This window comes from Lutjanus erythropterus, chromosome 23, assembly GCF_056507025.1.
Source record: "Lutjanus erythropterus isolate fLutEry1 chromosome 23, fLutEry1.hap2, whole genome shotgun sequence".
NCBI classification, from domain to species: Eukaryota; Metazoa; Chordata; class Actinopteri; order Lutjaniformes; family Lutjanidae; genus Lutjanus; species Lutjanus erythropterus.
Window position 1 is genome coordinate 2,822,362 of NC_139339.1, and position 22,537 is coordinate 2,844,898.

At 37.6% G+C, this 22,537-nt stretch overlaps 2 protein-coding genes across 2 annotated transcripts; one reads left to right on the forward strand and one right to left on the reverse strand.

The window, feature by feature from the left end:
• The first annotated feature begins 3,784 nt into the window (after positions 1-3,784).
• Positions 3,785-7,193, forward strand: LOC146305344 (selection and upkeep of intraepithelial T-cells protein 4-like). Its single transcript, XM_084712902.1, has 3 exons — positions 3,785-3,903; positions 5,477-5,818; positions 6,069-7,193. The coding sequence occupies exons 1-3, from the start codon at positions 3,858-3,860 to the stop codon at positions 6,413-6,415; spliced, it is 735 nt and encodes a 244-aa protein (XP_084569028.1). The 5' UTR covers positions 3,785-3,857; the 3' UTR covers positions 6,416-7,193.
• Positions 7,194-12,390: 5,197 nt separating this feature from the next.
• LOC146305345 (type-2 ice-structuring protein-like) lies at positions 12,391-16,174 on the reverse strand. Its single transcript, XM_084712933.1, has 6 exons — positions 15,919-16,174; positions 15,716-15,820; positions 15,305-15,411; positions 15,094-15,210; positions 13,030-13,135; positions 12,391-12,738 (listed from the first exon to the last, which is right to left on the reverse strand). The coding sequence occupies exons 2-6, from the start codon at positions 15,774-15,776 to the stop codon at positions 12,671-12,673; spliced, it is 459 nt and encodes a 152-aa protein (XP_084569059.1). The 5' UTR covers positions 15,777-15,820; positions 15,919-16,174; the 3' UTR covers positions 12,391-12,670.
• Positions 16,175-22,537: the final 6,363 nt, after the last annotated feature.

Here is a 22,537-nt window from a genome sequence, read left to right on the forward strand (position 1 = left end):
ACATATGACCATACATACATACATATGACCATACATATATACTTACCTGCATACATACATACATACATATATACATACATACATATGACCATATATATAGACATACCTGCATACATACATACATACATATGACTATACATACATACATACATATGAGCATACATACATATGACCATACATGCATACATATGACCATACATACATACATACATACATATGACCATACATATATACTTACCTGCATACATACATACATACATATATACATACATACATATGACCATATATATAGACATACCTGCATACATACATACATACATATGACTATATATACATACATACATACATATGACCATACATATCAGAATACATACATATGACTATACATATGAGCATACATACATATTACCATACATATGACCATATGAACTGGCGACTTGTCCAGGGTGTACCCCGCCTCTCGCCCAATGTCGGCTGGGATAGGCTCCAGCAGCCCCGCGACCCTTACGGACTAAGCGGTTACAGAAAATGAATGAATGAATGAATGACCATACATACATACATACATACATACATACATACATACATACATACATACATACATACATACAAACATACATACCTATGAGCATACATATGAGCATACATACCTATGAGCATACATATGAGCATATATACATATGACCATACATATGAGCATACATACATATGATCATACATATGAGCATACATTCATAAATTTGACCAGACATACATACATACATACATACATACATATGACCATACATACATACATACATACATACATACATACGTACTTATGACCATACATACATACATACATACATAATTATGACCATACATGCATACATATGAACATACATACATATGACCATACATACATACATATGAACATAGATACATATGACCATACATATACACATACATACATACATACATAGATACATATGAGCATACATACATACATACATATGAACATACATACATATGACCATACATACATACATACATACATACATACATACATACATACATACGTACTTATGACCATACATACATACATACATACATACATAATTATGACCATACATGCATACATATGAATATACATACATAATTATGACCATACATGCATACATATGAACATAGATACATATGACCATACATATACACATACATACATACATACATACATACATACATACATATGACCATACACATGAGCATACATACATATGACCATACATATGAGTATGCATACATACATACATATGACCATACATACATACATATGAACATACATACATATGACCATCCATCCATACATACATATCACCATACATATGAGCATGCATATATATAACCATACATATGAGCATACGTACATATATTTGACCAGACATACATACATACATATGACCATACATACATACATACATACATACAAACATACATACCTATGAGCATACATATGAGCATACATACCTATGAGCATACATATGAGCATATATACATATGACCATACATATGAGCATACATACATATGATCATACATATGAGCATACATTCATAAATTTGACCAGACATACATACATACATACATACATATGACCATACATACATACATATGACCATACATACATACATACATACATACATACATACATACATACATACATACATACATACATACGTACTTATGACCATACATACATACATACATACATACATAATTATGACCATACATGCATACATATGAACATACATACATATGACCATACATACATACATATGAACATAGATACATATGACCATACATATACACATACATACATACATACATAGATACATATGAGCATACATACATACATACATATGAACATACATACATATGACCATACATACATACATACATACATACATACATACATACATACATACATACATACATACGTACTTATGACCATACATACATACATACATACATACATAATTATGACCATACATGCATACATATGAATATACATACATAATTATGACCATACATGCATACATATGAACATAGATACATATGACCATACATATACACATACATACATACATACATACATACATACATACATACATACATACATATGACCATACACATGAGCATACATACATATGACCATACATATGAGTATGCATACATACATACATACATATGACCATACATACATACATATGAACATACATACATATGACCATCCATCCATACATACATATCACCATACATATGAGCATGCATATATATAACCATACATATGAGCATACGTACATATATTTGACCAGACATACATACATACATATGACCATACATACATACATACATACATGCATACATACATACATACATACATACATACATACATACATATATACATACATACATACTTATGACCATACATACATACATACATACATACATACATACATACATACATATGACCAAAATACTTCCTGGTATTGTTATTTATAGGTTATTATTATGCACTAGTTTTACTGGTCAGGCCCACTTGACATCAAATTTGGCTGATTGTGGCTAATGAACAAAAATAAGTCTGATATTCCTGCAGAAGAGCAGGTCCTCAATAAAATAATACAATATTTACAATTTAATGGGAGCTACAATAATAAACGTGTTGAATTAAGTTAAATAATATCGTCCAGTTACACACAATGAACAACAAACACTCTGTGGTCGAAGGAAGTCTTGGATTGGAAAACAGTCTGTTTTTAGCAGCGTGGCTGCAGACTGGCTGCTTTAGTTTTCTCTGCAGAATTCATGTCATTTTCATGTCTCGTGTTATATTTCAAGAAAAGTCACAATTAAAATAATAATGAAAAAGGTAAATTAATGTATTGTTAGAGGTCTAAAGTAAATTAAAAAAAACATAACAGATAGTCAGGTTGTGTATAAAGCAGCATCAGATGATGTTGACATGACAATAACAACTACAGTTATGCAGAAAAACGAGGTGTCATGAACCCAGCATGAATCATAGCACCTGATTAGTTCAGCCTCCTTCTTCCTGTGAAAAGTAAAACGAGAGGAAATGATTTTTTGATCATGTTAGGACGCCATCTAGTGGTACAATGAAGACCTGCAACTAATAACTCCATGAGAGAATATAAGCAGTGAGGGAAAGAGTACTGAACATCTGTACTCAAGTAAAAGTACTGTTACGTCTGGTACTGGTGTTAGAAATATATTTAAGTAAAAGTACAAAGTATTTGTCTCAAAAACTACTCAGAGTATTAGTTACTTTTAACCGTTGATGTTTTGTACATTATCAATAGAGGTTTGCATTTTCCTTAACTATTAGTTGTAATCACTAACAATCAAATAATTGATAAAGACTCATCACAGAACAATTGATTAATCATTAACAATCTAAATATATAAAATATATAAAACAGACTTTTTTTTTCCCATTTTCAACTGTCTCTGGAGGTTTTTTGTCATTTTTCCTCATTTTAAGTTTAAGTTTCCTGATTGAATAAATTCAAATTAAATCTTACAATGCACACTTGAGTAAAAGTACAGTCTTGTAAATCTACTCATGAAAGTTCAAGTACCCAAAAACAAACTACTTAATTACAGTATTTGAGAATTTGTAATTAGTTACTTCAACCCCTGAATGTAACACTTACTTCTTTTTATCACGAGCCCCAACTTGTTCTCTGTCTCTGCTTTACTTCCTGTTTTACCTGTAATGTGAGACACAGCAGACACAGCAGATGTTCCGTCTCTAAAATCCCCAGGGACCAGGAGAGATGAGCACAAAAGAATCAAAATGGATTCGCTGTTTCTGGTTTTGTTGTCCTCTCTTCGTGTTACAGGTAAGTTTTCTTCCTACCTGTCTGAACAGGTGTGTTATTATTCATGTTTTAAACAGACTGCAGGTCTTTCTGTTGTTGCTGCTGTAATTTTAAATGATGTTATAACAGAGTCAGTTTTCTTGAAGTAACTTTAATCATCAGAAAACGGTATAACCATGTGTGTTTAACCGTGTTTTTAATCTCAGATAGTGGATTTATGACTCGGTTCAATCATTGGCTATAAACTCCGTGTATGAATTATAATTCATCTGTAGTTTGTACTTTGTTTAAAGAAGAATATCAGCCTCTTTTGTTTAATCCTCTTCCCTTTTTAAACGACTGGAATGCTTTTATTGTTTATTTTATATTTTGATAATAATTTTTTTTTTATTGTTTCCTAAACCAGCCGAGAAAAGAACTCAGTCAACTGTCAGGAAAGCAGAACTAAACTAAATAATTAAATAGTCTAAATAATGAACATAATTCATAACAAACAGTCATATTTCTGACACTTTACAATAATAACATCAAATGAGGGTCTAACAGTGAAAAAAAACACTTTAGTTCTTAGTACAGTTTTGTTGTAATATGTCCCTCTAATAATATCTGATAAGATCTTAATGATATTTTTTTCTAGTTTTTTGTCTCTTTTAGTACAAAGTGTGTCTTTTATTGTCTGAAGGCAAAAGTTAAGTGTATTTACAATCTAATAAAATGTACTATTTCTAGTTTGTGTCTGATACCAGTGACGGATTGTTATGTTTTATTAGTGTACTGTAAAATAAAGTAGAACCCCTTGTGCAACCAGTGAAGTTACCTTGAAATTTATTACATACTTTTACAGTTTTTCATCATTGCTAAAACACTAAACTCAATTCTAAAAAATTCTAAACACATCCTCACTCTGTCAAACATGTCAGTGACTGCATTTCAAGTTCAAACTTTAGTGTGTAAACAAATGTGAAAAAACTTTACATCATTAGAAACGTGAACAATTTGGAGTGTGAATTGCAAACAATACACAGTACTTTCTGTACTAAAATGTGAATATACATTTTTGTAAATATTTTCTCCCTCTATTTTTAGTTTATTTGAAGTTGTGAATTCTTGGTGTTTTCTGTCACAGAGCAAATATATAAAGTGGAAGTGTGCAAAGGAACTTATTGTGGTTCTGCACTAAAAAAAGAGGAACAAATAGTCAAGCCTTTGTTTGAACGTCCAAACAGAAAGTGAAGTAATATTTTACAGGCAAATCAGCCTCAGTGATAATTTGCATAGAGCCGCTCACACCTGCACACTGCACAGGTGATCACACAGATCAGATCACCTGTGGATTCATGTTAATACTGAGAGTCATGTAGAGCAGAATGTGATGGAAGAAACGGCTTACTTAAAGGGAAAGTTCACCCCAAAATTAAAAATACACATTTTTCCTCATACCTGAGTTGCAGTGTTTGAAAACGTCGGATTGAGGGTCGAGTTTATTGTGAGTGTATTTTTGATTTTGGAGTGAACTGTCCCTTTATGATTTGTTGACTTGATGAATTATAACTTTGTTACCGTTTCTTGTTTGTTCTTTGGTTTTTCTTTGCAGTGGAATCAGAGTTGATTGGTTCACAGCGACCAATCATAGGCCTGGTTGGTGGTGATGTCATCCTTCCATGTTACCTTGAGCCTCCAGTCAGTGTCACTTATGAGACAGTGGTGTGGACCAGACCTGATCTGAACCCACCACACGTCCATTATCACCAAGATGGACGACTGATGTTTGATCGTCAAAATTCAGAATATTTTCTCCGTACCAGACTGTTTATGGATGAACTGACGACTGGAAACGTCTCCATGAAAATCTCTGATGTGAAGCTGTCTGATGCAGGAACTTACAGCTGCTCTCTTCCATCAATGCAGAAGGAAGTTTCCATCCAGCTCGTCGTCAGTAAGTCGCACTGTGTTTTAGAAAAGGAACAACATCAACATCAACTCCTCCTTCATGGTCTTTGGACCGTCGGATCAAATTTCTGACATGTCAGCTGTTGTCCAGCTCTCAAACAGTGTAAACAGCTCTCTTAAGTGTCTTTTATTCCACTGCACCTGCAAAGAGCATCTGCAGTTACCATGGTGACATGATGACAACGCATCAGTTGGTGTGAATCCAGCCTAACTACGATGTTTGTTTGTTTTCCCAGGAGAGTCGGAGGTGATTGGCTCACATGAACCAGTTAAATCAACAGTCGGTGATGATGTCATTCTGCCGTGTCGTCTGGAGCCTCCATTTGACGTGACGACTCTGACAGTGGAGTGGAAACACCGTGGAACCAAAGTTCACTTGTATCACAGGAAGAAAGACCATCTAGTCGATCAGCACGAGAACTTCAGAGGTAGAACGTCTCTCTTCTATGATGAAATGATCAGAGGAAACATTTCACTGAAACTGAACAACGTAACTGAACAAGATGCTGGAAATTACACCTGCTTTGTTCCTGAACTTAAGAAAAGAGGCGACATTACCCTCATTACTGGTGAGTACAGATAAACTAATACACATTAAAAGATTCACTGCAGCTCTTCTTCTTGTGCTTCGTCACATATTTTAATATTTTATTTTATTTTTTTCCACAGATCAAAGGGATCGTCTTGACTTTACTGAAGCTGACAGTGAGTAATGTAGTGGAACACAAATGAACTAATATGTGATATTTTCTATAGAATATTCTGAACTGTAATCCTACGATGAAAGAAACAATAAGAAAGTGTTTTTATAAAGTTGTTGGGACAGACAGAGAGTTTGAACTGTGACCCTGAGCAGCAGAAGCTGGTGTTGAAAACGGATGGATGGATGTTTTCTAACAGTCAACAGTGGAGAACAAATCCTGACATCTTCTCTCTGTTCTTCCAGGTGGTGATGCTGGGATTGGTGTCAATTTCATTGTTCTAGCTGCCACAACTGGTTTTCTACTTGTTCTACTTCCTGCACTTCTTATATTAGTGTGGAAATGTAGAAGTAAGTCAAAATGTTCTTTTCTTTTAATTTTCTCATTTCCTTCATGTTTCCTTCTGTTCATACTGGACATTAAAACAGACCTTTAATGCAGAACAAAATCCACAGTCCTCATGCTATGAAAAATGTAAAGGGACAGTTCACCCCAAAATCAAACATTCATATTTTCCCTCTGACCTGTAGTTGTGTTTATCCATCCAGATAGTTTTGGTGTGAGCTGCAGAGTTTTGTAGATATCAGCTGTAGAGATGTCTGACTTCTCTCCAGTATAATGACACTCAGCTTGTGCTGCACAAAGAGACAAAAAAAAAAACATGACCTGGTTACTCAAGATAATCCACAGACTTTGTTGTAAGCAGTTTCATGTAGGAACTATTTTCTTTCTACTGAACTACATCCATCAACCGTATCACTACACAGAAGGAAGCAAGTATCTCCTGAAGGTCAAGAGGTTACAGGTAGAGTCATTCATGTTCACTGGTCACAGCGACTGAAACAAACCAAGTGTTATTGCAATAGTTTGATCAGGGTAATGATTATTTTTTTATTGTCTCTACCAAGTTAATACTGGTCTGCACATATTTCTTTCCCTGTCTGACTTTGTGATGATGCCATATTCTCAGATCACAGCAATTAATCAAGTGGAATATTTTCTCAACTGATACAACGATGGTTGAAATTAAAGCCATACAAGATATGATAAACTGATATTATCCTTTGATAAATCATTAATGTGAACTAACACCATGTTTCTTTTTTGTCTTCACACAACAGAGAGAGGAAAATTACCAGTGAGCCAACAGTCACCAGATAAGAGTTCAGTGAGTGGTACATCTGAAAAAGGGCAGCTCCTGAAGCGCGCCAGGGTTGATGAAGCAGGAAACATAACCACTGAGGAGCTGACAGGAGAGGTGGCTGATCTCACGTTGAAGCTTCATGAGAAAGAAAAGACTATCCACCAACTACAGATGGACTTAAACTCTCAGTCACTTCCTGTCTATTTCCAGCTGACAACCAGCAGCAGTTTATCCAAACGGTCACTGGACGACCCAAAACCCTTTAGCACCGAGACCAGAAATTTGTCCGATGACCCAAATCTAAAATCACTGTCCTCAACCTACAGCAACCCTTCAAAATCTGTCAATTCATCACAGACCAGGACTGAAAAGTTGCCCAGTTTCAGCATCAACAGGTCTCAGAGTCAACCTTGTCTAACAACCGCTGGCAAATCTAGCAGAAGAATCATAAGAGCTAAAGTCCCAACATCCCATATTGACTTGAACACACACAGTACAGACAGTGTTTCCAAGCATGTGAAGTCAAGCTGAGGATCTACAGTGAAGATTCAGGCTAAAAATATCCTGGGCATGTTGGAGGCTTTAAGAGACTTGGATTACACCACATGAGCAGTATGGAGTCATTTTTTTCTGGTTGTTTTTTACATTTGAAAGCTGGTCACCATTCACTTCAACAGCTGTGGTGATTCTGCAACAGTTTGTGGACTAAAAAAACTACTCCTGACGTTCAGTCGGCATGAGGATGAGGAGACAATGACGGAATTTTCATTTTTGGGTGAACTATCCCTTTAATGTCATGAAAAAATGAGCACAAATCTTAATATAAAGGAGTAAAAGTTTCAGTTCTGAATCCCCAAAACCATTCCAAATAAAACTAAATCTCTCTGCACAGTCAGAGACGTCTCTGAGAAAGAAAATAAGAAAATGAGCTTCATGTCACCTTCATGACTCAGTTCTTTCTAACAGCTCAGGTATGAAGCTGAAAGTAAGAGGAACTTGAATTCACTGAAAACATGCGGGTCGGTCACCTGCAAACTGAAAAAACCCTCATCAGCTTTTGCAAAAAGACAATAGATTTCACATGTTTGTGGAATGAAAACTACCAAACCAGTAACGTGTCTTTGCTTGTCACTTCCTGGTCAGACTTGTAATTCAAACATCACTGCAGTGAGACTCAACAGGACGAGTTTATTTTCTGCATCAGAGACATTTTGGCTCAAAAGGTTGATTAAATAAAAAATTAGCATGCCACTATTGTCCATGCATTTGTCACCTGATGCTGTTCAGTCCTGCACGTTATAAGTTTTGTACATGTTAACAACAGTCAGGTGACCTTTGTGATGTTCATCATGGTTAATATTGTGAAATGGTCACAGTTTGTTTGGTTTAGGAAAAGATTGTGGTTTAGGTGGAGTTAAATATGTTTGTTGCTTGTTGTTACATACAGGATATAATGTAGATGAGCAGAGAAACTTGATTTGTTCTGATCCTGGGAACCCTGGAACAGTTAAACCGGTTCTACATGACCTCAGGGTTCTGCGTGTTTCATAACATTAGAGCAAATCAGAGATTTAATCAGACCTGAAAACAAAACAATACCTCACAAAACATGTTTTAGCCCATAATGTCTCACATTTCACTTCTAGATGTTCCTGTTTAATCTGATTAAAGTGTTCTGGTGCTTTTATTTTATTTATTTATTTATTGTTTTTTATATTTTTAATTGTGGTTTTATTGCTTTTTACTCCTTGATGTTTGTTTCTTTTTGTTTGTTGTTTTTCTGTGTCGAGAGGCTTTTTTTTTTTTTATTGTTTTACTCCACTACATTGTAAATGAGGTCTGTACCTCAGTGTATTTCCAAGTTAAAATAAAGGTTGAATGAATGAATGAATTCAGGGACTCAAACACTGAGGTGATATTTTATGTCCAAAAGGTCAAAGGTAAGAATAGTCTGAGAGTGAGGAAGCAATTCTAGTATATTTTACTTCTGCAGCAGTAGAAACTCTGTTGTAACTGTGTGTTTTTGATTATTTGTTGTCTTTTTTATAAATTATGAAACTGTTGTCACTGTTTGTCAATAAAAAACAAACAAACAGATATTTCAACATGTACTTGGATTGATATCATAATTATTGCACCCAGCATTTCCTTCCTCATTAAATAACATTTGGTTAAAAATAATAATATTTTTTTATTATTGTTGTTGTTATTTGGAAATATGACACAGATAAGACGTTTGTTTTCTTGTTCCTAAAAGTAAATTAACTAAGTGCAACATATTCAAGACCTGGACTTCCTGTGTGATAACTGTGGCTTCTCCACCTTCTTTCCTTAAAACTCCAGCTGATTCAGTAAAAACTGCTGCACTGTTGTTTTTATTTAACCAAGTTTTTAAATTAGTAGAGACCTGTCAGCCAGAGACCTGATATTTAATAAAGTTTAGTGTACTAACAGATCAGATAACGTAGCTGTTTTCAGTACACATTGTTTTTCCTGATGACAGTCAACACAGGAATAACAGACCTTAGATGTTCCCAGCTAATTATTTTCAATGTCAAGTTGTGTTTGACCTTGTTAACGGCTATTTAAGATCGTCGGGGGTCGATGTTGGCTCCTTGGTGTTTGTGGTGGGGGGCAGGGTTGTTGGATCCCTGACTGAGACTTGGACATCGTCTGAATATCAGCGGCTGCCACGTCTATCAGGAATAACACAGGGATCATTATCCATGCTGGGTCTTTTGACGGTCTATGAGGGAAGATCCTGAAAAAAGACTAAGAGAGACTAAGCAACTGTCAGTCACAAAATGTGCGTCATTCCAAACTCAACAGATTAAAGTCTTTTAGGAAACTCTTTACCGTGAATACATGGCTGACATCAGCATGTCTCACAATTTCAGCATCTTTTGAAACTGTAAGGACAACCTTCAGGCTGGTGTGATTCATCCAAAAACATCACTGGGCCCAGATTTCTCGGGGCCAACTGACATCACGCTCTTGGGATAGAAAACCAGAACAAGACTGCACAGATAAGAGTGAAGGAACAGACAGCTTGCGTCTGTCTCCTTTCATGTGACGCTTTGCTCCACATCACCCAGTGGCCCTTTTCCACACACAGAGCTGGTGTGACTCGACTCGTTTGGACTCGAGTTGTTTGCCTGAAGACAAGTTTGAGGTTTTTGAGTCGAGCCTTGGTAAAGCGGTGGATAAACATTCAGTTCATATACTCTGTGTCCTTCACAATAACCCCCCCCCCCAAATCTTCTGTTATTTCTATGCTTTTATGATGAAGCAGCGCAAACAGGAAATGTTTCCATCTGGCACACATATGAGCTGAGTGGTGGGGCGGGGAGGGGGCAGTAACATTACACCTGTGATTGCAAATGCAGAAAGACTCTGAGTCGTTGCTTTTCTTACTGTCCGTCCATGGTCTTCTTCTACACGTCTGTCGACCTACAAGTGTGCAAAATCTTCAAAGTCACCATCTTTTAAAAGAAAGAAAAAACACTGAATGAGAAGTGTGCCAATATTGATAGTTTTTTAATCAAGTCTTTTACTTTCTTAAGTGTTCTGCAACGTGTGTGTGTGTGTGTGTGTGTGTGTGTGTGTGTGTGTGTGTGTGTGTGAGACTGTGTGACGTCCTAATGGGGTCGTAAAACCTGAACTCCCAAACCAGTCAGGCAGAACTGAAGAAGCCTCTTGGATGAGAGGCGAAACGTCTTCAAGAACTCTATCAAGTCCAGTTGCCTACTACAAACATTGATACGAATACCGTGACCTGGACGAATGAGAACGTTCACAGACAGACTGTGTGAATTATGTGCAGCTGCTGCTGTCAATCTGCTTGAGACCATTCAATATGGTTAAGAGCTGGGGGCTGTTAGAGCTGCAGGAACCACGTGATCCGGTGAGATCACAGAGTGTCACAGCCGTCACTTTATCCTGCGGTCAACCCAGGACAAGCAGCTGTGGTGGAGTCGCGTTACTGCTAAGCAACGTTAAGTGCAACTGTTAAGTTACTGCTGATGAATGAGAACATTTCCTTTTTGAGCTGCTTCATAATAAAAGCATTTAATTAACGAAGTAACTGGGGCCTTTTATTGTGAAGGAAACAGAGACGTGTACGAACAGTTTATCAAATGTACTGATGTCTCATGTATCAAAACTCTGACGAGGTAATTCGGGGATGTAGTACCATTGGTTCCTACAACTCCCATAATGCAACTCATTATCATATTTAATTAGACCCTCCCTAAACTCTTTCAGCAGGGGTTTGCAACCTTTACAATCAAAAGACTCATTTTTGGAATAATACAAAATATAACCAACTAATATTGTTACAGATTAAGATGAGATACAAAAAACAGAGGAATTAAAAGCATTTGTAGTTTTACCAGCTGCAACATGAAATTGCAACAATAATTATAATCCAGTAATATAATATACATGATTATGAAATGTGTCGTTCTGCATGATGAGTTCTTTGGTGTTTATACTTTTATACTTTAGCAGGATTTTTTACTCAGTGACACTGTGACTGTTTCTGAAGTAGAAGATCTCAGTACGTCTTTCAAGAATGATTATTTGTGGGACATAAACTCCATTAATTACTCCAACAATGTAAAAATGCACAGCATTATTCAGTGTAATATTTAGAGCTCTTTCAGATGCATACTATAAACCCACACTGTAATAAAATATTAATGACAGAGCAGCTTTTTCCAATGCTTAAGACTTTTATTATTGCATAAAGAAAGAACAGATCACTCTGCAGAATATAGGTGAGATTGTACTAAAAACATTCTTTTCATAACACATTCAGTCTGCTCTTATTAAAGAGACAGTCCTGCTTCTGTTTATGTCACTTGTCGCTTCGTACCTTAAGTTGCGTTACAGCAGTGAAGATATGAAATGAGACAGAGGGACTTCAGCTCGTATGTGAGACTGATGGGACGAAGACAGATGTCCTGGTGTCTCTGTGTCGGCCCAGAAATCATCACTTTTTCATGACACAGAGAGACGGTTGTTCAGTGGAGCATTGAAGGTCATCCCAGCACTTTTCACCTGCATTACAAAAAAAAAAAAGTGAAACACTATGATCACTGATCTATAATAGATAATATTAATGATATATAATATCAGAGTGATAAATGAAGTGAAGTAAATGATGTAATGCTGTATTGATTATCACCCACTGATGTGATAGAAATAGAGAGATACAGTTTGTTATATCTGAGCCGTGTGTCTGACATTCACCATTCAGAATTTTAACAATAAAATTGCCATTTATCAATTAAAAAAAAAAAAAAAAAAAACATTCACATCACTCCTGCAGTAAAGACTGTGTTGTTTTACCTGTGTAATTAATTTGCAAACATTCCTGCTCGCCATGTGTAGGTTCTCCAGAACACCAGTTGGTGTAGTCGAAAGGTGTACCATCAGTCCAGAGCCACTGGTTTTCCTGGAGGACAGAACAGAATCGAATGTTACAGGAAGTTCAAAAGGTTTAAGTTATTCTCTTTAAGTAAAGTAAATGTCAAAAAGTAAAAGTTTGTCAAGTTAAGTGACACAGTTGTGTGAGGACTAACCTAATATTACTGTTAGTGTATGTGTGTGCTATGTGGGAGAGGGCAGTCTGGCTTCATGGGTGGAGTGAGCTCACCTGTGGGTGATTAGCATTGTCTGGGACCCGCGAAAAAAAGAACTGACAAAAGAGAGAGACTAGGGTTGTTTCAGTCTCTCTCTCTATATGTGTGTGTGTGTGTGTGTGTATTGTAGGAGCCATGAATGAGTTTGAAGGGATTTTTCTAGGTGTGTTGGTTTAAATATTGGTGTTTGTTATTGTTTAGGTTTGCGTGATCCTGTTGAGGGAATATGTCGGTCAAGTGGATATGGGTGGGGATGTCAAGTTAATATATGCTCACCGCTCACCTCCTTTGTGCGTGTGTGGCTAGAGTCAGAGAGGGTGAGCAGGGTCGCCGTATTTTTTGTTGACCGCTATTTCCTTTTGATCACTGTGATCACTTTGATTATGAGTTTGTGCACGGTATCATAAGTTGATTATTCTTTTTCGTTAATAAAAGGTTAAATATATTTTTTTTCCGTTAAGCGCCTCAAACAAAGTGGAAGGCCCGGCCTCAGCCTCTCAGCGACTCTTTGTTCTTTGAGGTCGCTACATGTGTATATATATATATATATATATATATATATATACATGCATACATATGTGTGTTTGTTTTAGTAGCCCTGCAGTGGGGAACAGTGGCAGAGTAGGAAGACGGTAGGAGGGAAAAACTGGGGTGAACTCTCTGTTGTGTGTACTGAGGGTGAATTGCCGTGTTGGCGTGAGTTTCCAGTGGGTCTGCAGTGTAGTCTGCTGTGATTGCTGTGCACAGTCGAATCCTCCCTGAGTGAGAGTGTAGTTCAAATGTATGGTGTGCTTTCCTGAGGTGAAGCCTACAGTTGATCCAGCCCCGACACCCAGTACTGCCCTGCTGTGTCCGCCTCCCCCCTTGGACTTTCATTTTAATTGTTATAAACTATTTAATAAAGATGAACTAATATTTTTCTAAAGTCAGTGGTGTGGTTGTCATTTTCTCAGCCTCTTAGCCGCTCGAACAGGTCTACTAGTTTTGTTAAAGACCAACTACAACAGATTTCTATTACAATACTTAAGGACTGATACTTAGGACCTAGTATTACACCTGGTGCAAAGAGGATGCACTTCTGATGCAGGTTGATTTTCTATCTTAGACCAGCACAGGTGACACTTTTGTCACATCTGCAAGATAGTAAATGAAGTTGCACCTGGTCTGTGTTTCCGTGGGTGAGAGGTCTAAAACTGAAGGAAAAACGAAGGCGATAAAGAATTATTATCATAATTATTAAGTCTAATAAATCTCAATAGACCTGCAAAGTGCACATGTGACGGGATCACAGCTTGTGTGTTTATCAGGATCCAAAGAACGAGGATTAAACAATTATGATCTGTAACACGAAATGAACAATAAGTTATATCTGATCACCAGATCGGTCCGACCTGGAGAGGAAAAAGGTCTGTGAGCTTCTGTCAGAGTCTGATGCTGTAAACTCAGTGGATAAGCTGTGATTAATTTTGCGTAATTTTATGCAGTGGTTACCAAACTTCTGATTCTGTTTCTTCTACCTACAGTCATGTTAGCGGGACGGAGGAGTGAGGATGAGGAGAAAGAGGAAAAGGAGAAGGAGCAGCAGGTCAATCCGGCTCAGGTGTTCAGCTGGACTGAGATTCAGTTCTGCAGTCAGACTGGCTCAGAATATAATAATACAACTCGATACAGTAAAGAATATAACACTTAATATAGTGTAGCATGAGTATCATACAAGATGTGATCAATAAATGTAGTATAGATTTATATATTTATAAGAGGTGTAGTATACCTCTTGTGCATCAGAGCCTCCGACCCATGTTTGTTCTCCTGTCAGATCCTGGATCCGACGGTACTCCTGCAGGCTGTGAATGGAGGCGAGGTTTCCACCCAGAGACTGACAGTTTTTCTACAGTGGAGAAAAACAGACAGATGACAGTTAACAAAACATCTGTGTATATGTACACAGAATATATTGTGCATCAAAGTTAAAAGCTCATCACCTCGGCTTTAGCCCAAGTCATGGCCTGTTGAACGAAGTGGAACCAGCGACCGTTGATCTGAAACCAGCCATCGGAACATGAAGTTGATCTCTTGACCAGGTGACTCTCTGAGAACAAACAGTTTGATGACTAACAAGAAGAATCAAGCAAAATAAAACAATAGAAGATGTTAAAATATAATATAGAATCACATAATATAACATAAAATAATACATGTTAATTACATGTTACATATATTTGACACAAATCAGCTTTTATCAGAGAAAAACTGGTCGTTGGCACAAAATGTAGGATATGAAAACATAAAATCCACAAAGCTGTTTGACCATCTTTGTGCGTTGCCTCTGACCTGGACTGTTAGTGTTTATTCACAGTATATAGACGTGTGAGACTTTGTTATATAAAACTCACCAGCAGCTCCAGTCAGAGCCATCATGACAAAAACAAGTGCAGACACAGTGAGCATCTTCATGGTGAAGGAGACGAGACGATGCAGACGCTGAAGATGATGATGACCTTTGATGCAGAGAGACAGACACGTTACTGATGCTTCTGTACGAACAAGAGAAATCAAACAAGGAAAATCCAAGATGATAAGAGAGTTTGTAGCAAACCTGCTGTTCTTGTCTCTCAGTGTCAGTGTCTTCAGTCGTCCTGTGGCGCTGAGGGAGACGCACCAGCTCTTATATACAACTTCATGTCTTCTCATCTTTCAAAAACAGGGAACTGAACACTTCTGATTCTCAGAAACAGGATCGTGCTCACAAATTTAAGCAAGACTGTTGACCCCGGATGCACTGGTGGTGGATTTTCTGTCTTACACCGGCACAATACAGACTTAAAGGAGAAGTGTGTGATTTCCAGTGGCATCTAGCGTTCAAACCTTAGATTGCAACTAAGAGGATCTACCCCGACACCGCCCCTCTTTCACCAAGAGTCCGGTGGCCGTCAGCGGACAAAATGGCGAGCGAAAGCTATCTCACAACAAACTACAATTATGTGTGTAGGATGAATTACCTGTCCAGCAGAAAACAGGCAACCTCGGTGTCACTGTCAAAACGTTTGTCCTCCATGAGTGATTTCCATCGTGTGAACGCTATGCCGATGTTGACTCGTGTTTTTGCCGTTTCCGGTCATTCTTGCGTTTACTTTCTTCGCGTCTCCGCTTCTTGGATGACGGGGATTGACTGTCCGCTGCTTTTTGTTCTGGAACAGTGTATGTATGATCCTCCATTTGTCAAAACTGTGCCAGTCAAGGTTCACAACGCTAAATGGTCTGCCAGCGATCACCCGCGTCTATCCTCCCCGTCTACTTCCGTGTTTACGCTGCGGCGTCTACGTAAGGTCGTCATGAGATCTTTTTTTTTTTCTTTTTTTGGAAAAGCTTTATTGAACAGATTATATATGCAAACACAGCAGAACAGCAGACAGGTGCTCTATTGTATAAGTGACAACAAAGTAAATAAATAATTAAAATATAGTAAAATACAATTATTGTTTATGATGTCAATAAAGGTCGCCATGAGATCTTGCCAGGCTCCAAGCTGTCCGTTTGTGTCAGAGCCAATCAGCATCCTTGGAGGGGCTGCTGGCAGCTACGAGTGCGGCTTTAGGTGCACAGACAGCAAAACATTATTTATCAGACAGTACCTTTGGTTAATGGCTTAATTTACCTGCAGGTATCAGTAAGTGTGTGAAAACACTTCTGACATAAATTGATAAGAAAAATAGAATAAATCCAAATTAAGCTAAGAACAATTCTCCTCTCTTCTATTTCTGTCTCATTTTCTAGTTTAAAGAAGAAATCGACCACTGCTTTGCTTTGACTTACCATTATGTAGTAAAGGTGTGTGATGTAGTCGACCTCACAGGACAGTGATGCTACAGACATTAGATGGTCTGATAGACCATGATGCATTGCTGTAGATTAAACCAGCCAACAGTGGCCTCTAAAGTATTTCAAGCTTAAACATCTACAGCAGTAAAATGCAACATACACATTCACAGCATAAAAAACATCAGATATAATAGTAAAACACTGACACTGATCATTTTACTGAACTTCTGTACTTTTTAGTGGTAATACTCGACAAGTTACTCACTGACAATAGTGCCACCATGAGGTCAAACCTGAGAACACAACCCCTCCAGCTGACAGTGAATAAAAAGTTTACATGTCTCTTACACACCTGATGAGAAGAAATATAAAGGTCCATGTGTCCTTTTGTTTTCTGAAATGCTGCTACAATATATACAGGTTGTGAATGTCGAATGTAGAAAAAATAAATCCCTTTTTTTTTATTGGGTACCTGAGTTAAAGTACTAGTATTTGGGATATTGTGAGAATGACCACAGAAACTAAACCCCAGAAAGAAACCAGATACAGATCTCAGATATTATTGTTTATCCAGAGAGGAGCTCTGCAGACTCACTGATGGACCTAAACTGTGTCTGACATGAACCTTCATGTACACGATAAAACACAGAGACGTCTACAAACGTCTCCTCGATAGTCCAAGGTCCTCGCCCGTCTCTGTCTTACACAGTGGTGGCTGGTCATTAGAGGGCACTGGGTAAAAGTTAAGTAGAACTATAAAGTAATATAATATGGATGTAATTTGAAATTAGACTTAGGTAAAGTACTTGAGTAAATGTACTTAGTTACATTCCCCCACGGCAGATAACAGAAGCTGAATGTGTGGTTTTGGTCTTTTACAGACTTTTAAATATTTGCTGCTTTGTGAAGAAAAATGAGTGACACACCTTAAAGCAGGTACTTTATATAAACCTGTCAAAGACATTTAACCACAGAGTCTCTCAGAAATTTAAGGAGGGTTGGTTTAAAGCTCCCAAAAGAATCTCTCATTCAAGAATGATTATTTGTGGGACGTAAACTCCATTAATTACTCCAACAATGTAAAAATGCACAGCATTATTCAGTGTAATATTTAGAGCTCTTTCAGATGCATACTATAAACCCACACTGTAATAAAATATTAATGACAGAGCAGCTTTTTCCAATGCTTAAGACTTTTATTATTGCATAAAGAAAGAACAGATCACTCTGCAGAATATAGGTGAGATTGAACTAAAAGCATTCTTTTCATAACACATTCAGTCTGCTCTTATTAAAGAGACAGTCCTGCTTCTGTTTATGTCACTTGTCGCTTCGTAACTTAAGTTGCGTTACAGCAGTGAAGATATGAAATGAGACAGAGGGACTTCAGCTCGTATGTGAGACTGATGGGACGAAGACAGATGTCCTGGTGTCTCTGTGTCGGCCCAGAAATCATCACTTTTTCATGACACAGAGAGATGGTCTTTCTAAGTTGCAATGAAAGTCATCCCAGCACTTTTCAGCTACAAGTACAGCAAAAAAAATGTGAGTCAGTGAATGCAGCATAAACCAGAACCTCAGATATGATGTGTCTGATTTATCTTGATGGATTCACAAAGTGAAACAACACTATGATCACTGATCTATAATAGATAATATTAATATGATATATAATATCAGAGTGATAAATGAAGCTGTAAATGATGTAATACTGTATTGATTATCACCCACTGATGTGATAGAAATAGAGAGATACACTTTGTTATATCTGAGCTGTTTGTCTGATATTCACCATTCAGAATTTTAACAATAAAATTGGCATTTACCACTTGGAAAATTAAAAAAAACCCCAAAAATCAAAAAAACAAACACAAAAACATCACTCCTGCATTAAAGACTGTATTGTTTTACCTGTGTAATTAATTTGCAAACAGTGCTGCTTGCCCTGGCCGTTATTAGGTTCTCCAGAACACCAGCTGTTGTAGTCGAAAGGTGTACCATCAGTCCAGAACCACTGGTTTTCCTGGAGAACAGAAGAGAATTGAATATTACAGGAAGTTCAAATGGTTTAAGTTATTCTCTTTAAGTAAATGTCAAAAAGGAAAAGTGTGTCAAGTTAAGTGACACAGTGATGTGAGGACTAACCTAATATTACTGTTAGTTTATGTAACAGTAATATGAAACAGTCTACTGTAACTCCACAAACCAGAGTAATATATACTTAAGGAATGATACTTAGGACCCAATATTACACCTGATGCAAAGAGGATGCACTGCTGCTGCAGGTTGATTTTCTATCTTAGACCAGCACAGGTGACACTTTTGTCACATCTGCAAGATAGTAAATGAAGTTGCACCTGGTCTGTGTTTCCGTGGGTGAGAGGTCTAAAACTGAAGGAAAAACGAAGGCGTGGCCCGGCAAGTTTGCTATCTTGTGCTCGGCACATTGGAATTGGAACCAGTTGTGCTTCAGAGCGGCCAAAACCTGGTTGAAGCTCAAAGTCTGTGGCACAATCAGTTTGTCTACACAAGATTGCGCACACACACACGCCTCTATAATCACAAAACACCTTCATTTATGTTCAAGAGTGTGTGTGTGTTTCTGTTCTTAAAATTATTCTCATTAATAAAGAATTATTATCATAATTATTAAGTCTAATAAATCTCAATAGACCTGCAAAGTGCACATGTGACGGGATCACAGCTTGTGTGTTTATCAGGATCCAAAGAACAAGGATTAAACAATTATGATCTGTAACACAAAATGAACAATAAGTTATATCTGATCACCAGATCGGTCCGACCTGGAGAGGAAAAAGGTCTGTGAGCTTCTGTCAGAGTCTGATGCTGTAAACTCAGTAGATAACAAGTGTCTAATTTTAATATAAGGTATGATCAATAAATATAGTATAGATTTATATATTTATAAGAGGTGTAGTATACCTGGTCTGCATCAGAGCCTCCGACCCATGTTTGTTCTCCTGTCAGCCTCTGGATCTGCTGGTACTCCTCGATGTTATGAATGGAGGCGAGGTTTCCACCCAGAGACTGACAGTTTTTCTACAGTGGAGAAGGTTTTTTTTCATAAAGTCTCACTTACCAACAATGAGTTGAACTGAGGCTTCCTTGTGCATCGAGGGGAGAAAACACTTGTATGTTCCTGCATCAGAAACGTTCACACTGAAGATTTTCAGGGAGACGTTTCCATTGATCAGCTCGTTCACAAAAAGTCTTGTGCGGCGCAGATAAGACGGGTGCTGAAGCTCAAACATCAGCTGTCCGTCTCGATGGACATGGATGTACTTGGGATCCAAATCCGGTCTGGTCCACTCCACCGTCTGTGAACTGGCACTGATGGGAGGTTCAAGGCCGCACGGCAGAATGACGTCATCACCGACCAGGGCTACGATTGGTTGATGTGAACACGTCAACTCTGACTCTGCTGCAAAACAAAAGAAGAAAGAAGCAACAGCGGCATAGTTAGAATCACAGGTAGGCGATTACCTGGAGCTTCATCAGTTTGTTGCTACATACACACGTGCATCACATGTTGTACATCTGACACAATAATACAAACAATACAATATAAATACAACATGCAAAAAAGTATATTCCTCCCCTTTTAGGATGACAGCTTTCTTGGCCCCCTCTGTCTGTGTCCTGCTTACAGACACATCCACGTGTGATCAGTGCCAAAGTGCACCAGAGTTTATAATCTGTAGCTCAGAAAAGATAACCGTGTTGCGTGTGAACATGTGTTCATATGCGCATGCACATTTTCCTGCAGCGAATGTGGAGACCAGTCTGTCTGTCTGTCCAGACTATATCTGGATGTGATGTTTCTCCTCCCAGGTGACCAGGAGTGAAAAAGTATTGAGATCCTTTACTGAAGTAAAAGTACTAATATCACACTGTAAAAATACTTCACTACAAGTCCTGCATTCACAAAATCTTACCAAAGTAAAAGTATGTAAATATTATCAGATAAATGTACTTAAAGTAAAAGTATTCATGTTGCAGTAAAATGTTCCTGTCAGATTAATATTATTACATTAATGTTCCTGCTGTTTACTGCTGTAGATGTTTAAGGCTGAGCTCATTTGAACTACTTTAGGCCACTGTTGGTTATTTTAATCTACAGCAATGCATAATGGTCTATAGGACTATCTAATGTCTGTAGCATCACTGTCCTGTGAGAATCATGTGTCTCTTAAGTCCGTAAACAGACTTTTTTCAGCTTTGTGGGTTAAACAGTTCAGGATTTGCCTCTGGGATGTAGTTTAGAAGTGTAAAATTGGATAAGTTATTTTGCTGCATGTGGAAGTAAAAGAAATTGCCCACAATCTCTGGGCATAGCCCCAGATCTTACTAACTCCTAGATCCGGCCCTGCCCATATGTTAGGTCAAGCAGGGAAAAGCTTACCGGTAACGGTACCCGCATGGAGAGATGAGAGCAAAACCTGGAGAACCAGCAGCATCATAACTCTGTGGATTTCACCGAGCGTGTCTCAGGATCTGAGAGTGATAAAAATGAAAAAATGGGTGTAACGCAGCTCATGTGTTTGTGAAGAGACCGCAATGTATGTGTGTGTCCGTCTGTGCGCAAGTGAGTGTGTGAAGTCAATGGCGCAACCTTTTAAGGAGGCATTATTCAGATGGTAAGAGACACCTGCGTGGGTCTGATCACAGTCCGTGTTCATCCACGGATTAAAAAAACATTCCGATCTCAGGTGTGTGAAATAAACTTTCTGCGCGTAAGAAAGAGGCAATTTACACGCAGCTGTAACTGGCTGTTTAAATCCGACAGGATCGGTCAGAATCAGGAAGATGATGATGATGATGATGATGAAGTTCTTCTACATCCAAACGGTCTCATAGACAAAGACGACACCGAGAAACAGGTGTAAAATAGCTCCTGATAAGTTTTTCATGTCATGTCTGGTTATAACCGGTCTTGGTGTTTCACTGTTTGCTGCAGTGACAGTGCGCATAGAGACAAAACTGAAAGTAACCTCTGTCGACATTAAAGGGATGGTACACCCAAAAATGAAAATTTACTGTTTATCTACTCAAGACTGTCAAGATTATTGTCTTCTTTCAATCTTTCTAAACTTAAAAATACATTGTTCTGTGTCTATAATAATCACAAGTGCTTTCAGTGCATATTATTATAATATTTAAAAGTATATTGTCATGCAATGACCGACCGTTTTGAGTCACAGATCAGATCAGTAATTTATTGAAAAATCTTCTTAGCTTTGATGTAGCAGCCTCTCTGTGTCTTTGGTCACCACCATAATAATGTAATGTTAAATACAATAATATTTATTAAATATTAAACATCAAATCTGAGCAAAAAACAAAAAAAGATTTGATCACTAAGACTTACAGTGTAC

Bases quoted from the DNA above. Each gene is read 5' to 3' on its own strand.
- LOC146305344 (XM_084712902.1), top strand. From the start codon at position 3,858: ATGGATTCGCTGTTTCTGGTTTTGTTGTCCTCTCTTCGTGTTACAG. The intron at 3,904-5,476 runs GTAAGTTTTCTT...TTTTCTTTGCAG, and splicing joins GTCCTCTCTTCGTGTTACAG to TGGAATCAGAGTTGATTGGT. The intron at 5,819-6,068 runs GTAAGTCGCACT...TTGTTTTCCCAG, and splicing joins TTCCATCCAGCTCGTCGTCA to GAGAGTCGGAGGTGATTGGC.
- LOC146305345 (XM_084712933.1), bottom strand. From the start codon at position 15,776: ATGAAGATGCTCACTGTGTCTGCACTTGTTTTTGTCATGATGGCTCTG. The intron at 15,412-15,715 runs GTGAGTTTTATA...GTTTGTTCTCAG, and splicing joins GGCTCTGACTGGAGCTGCTG to AGAGTCACCTGGTCAAGAGA. The intron at 15,211-15,304 runs GTGATGAGCTTT...TCTCCACTGTAG, and splicing joins TGACTTGGGCTAAAGCCGAG to AAAAACTGTCAGTCTCTGGG.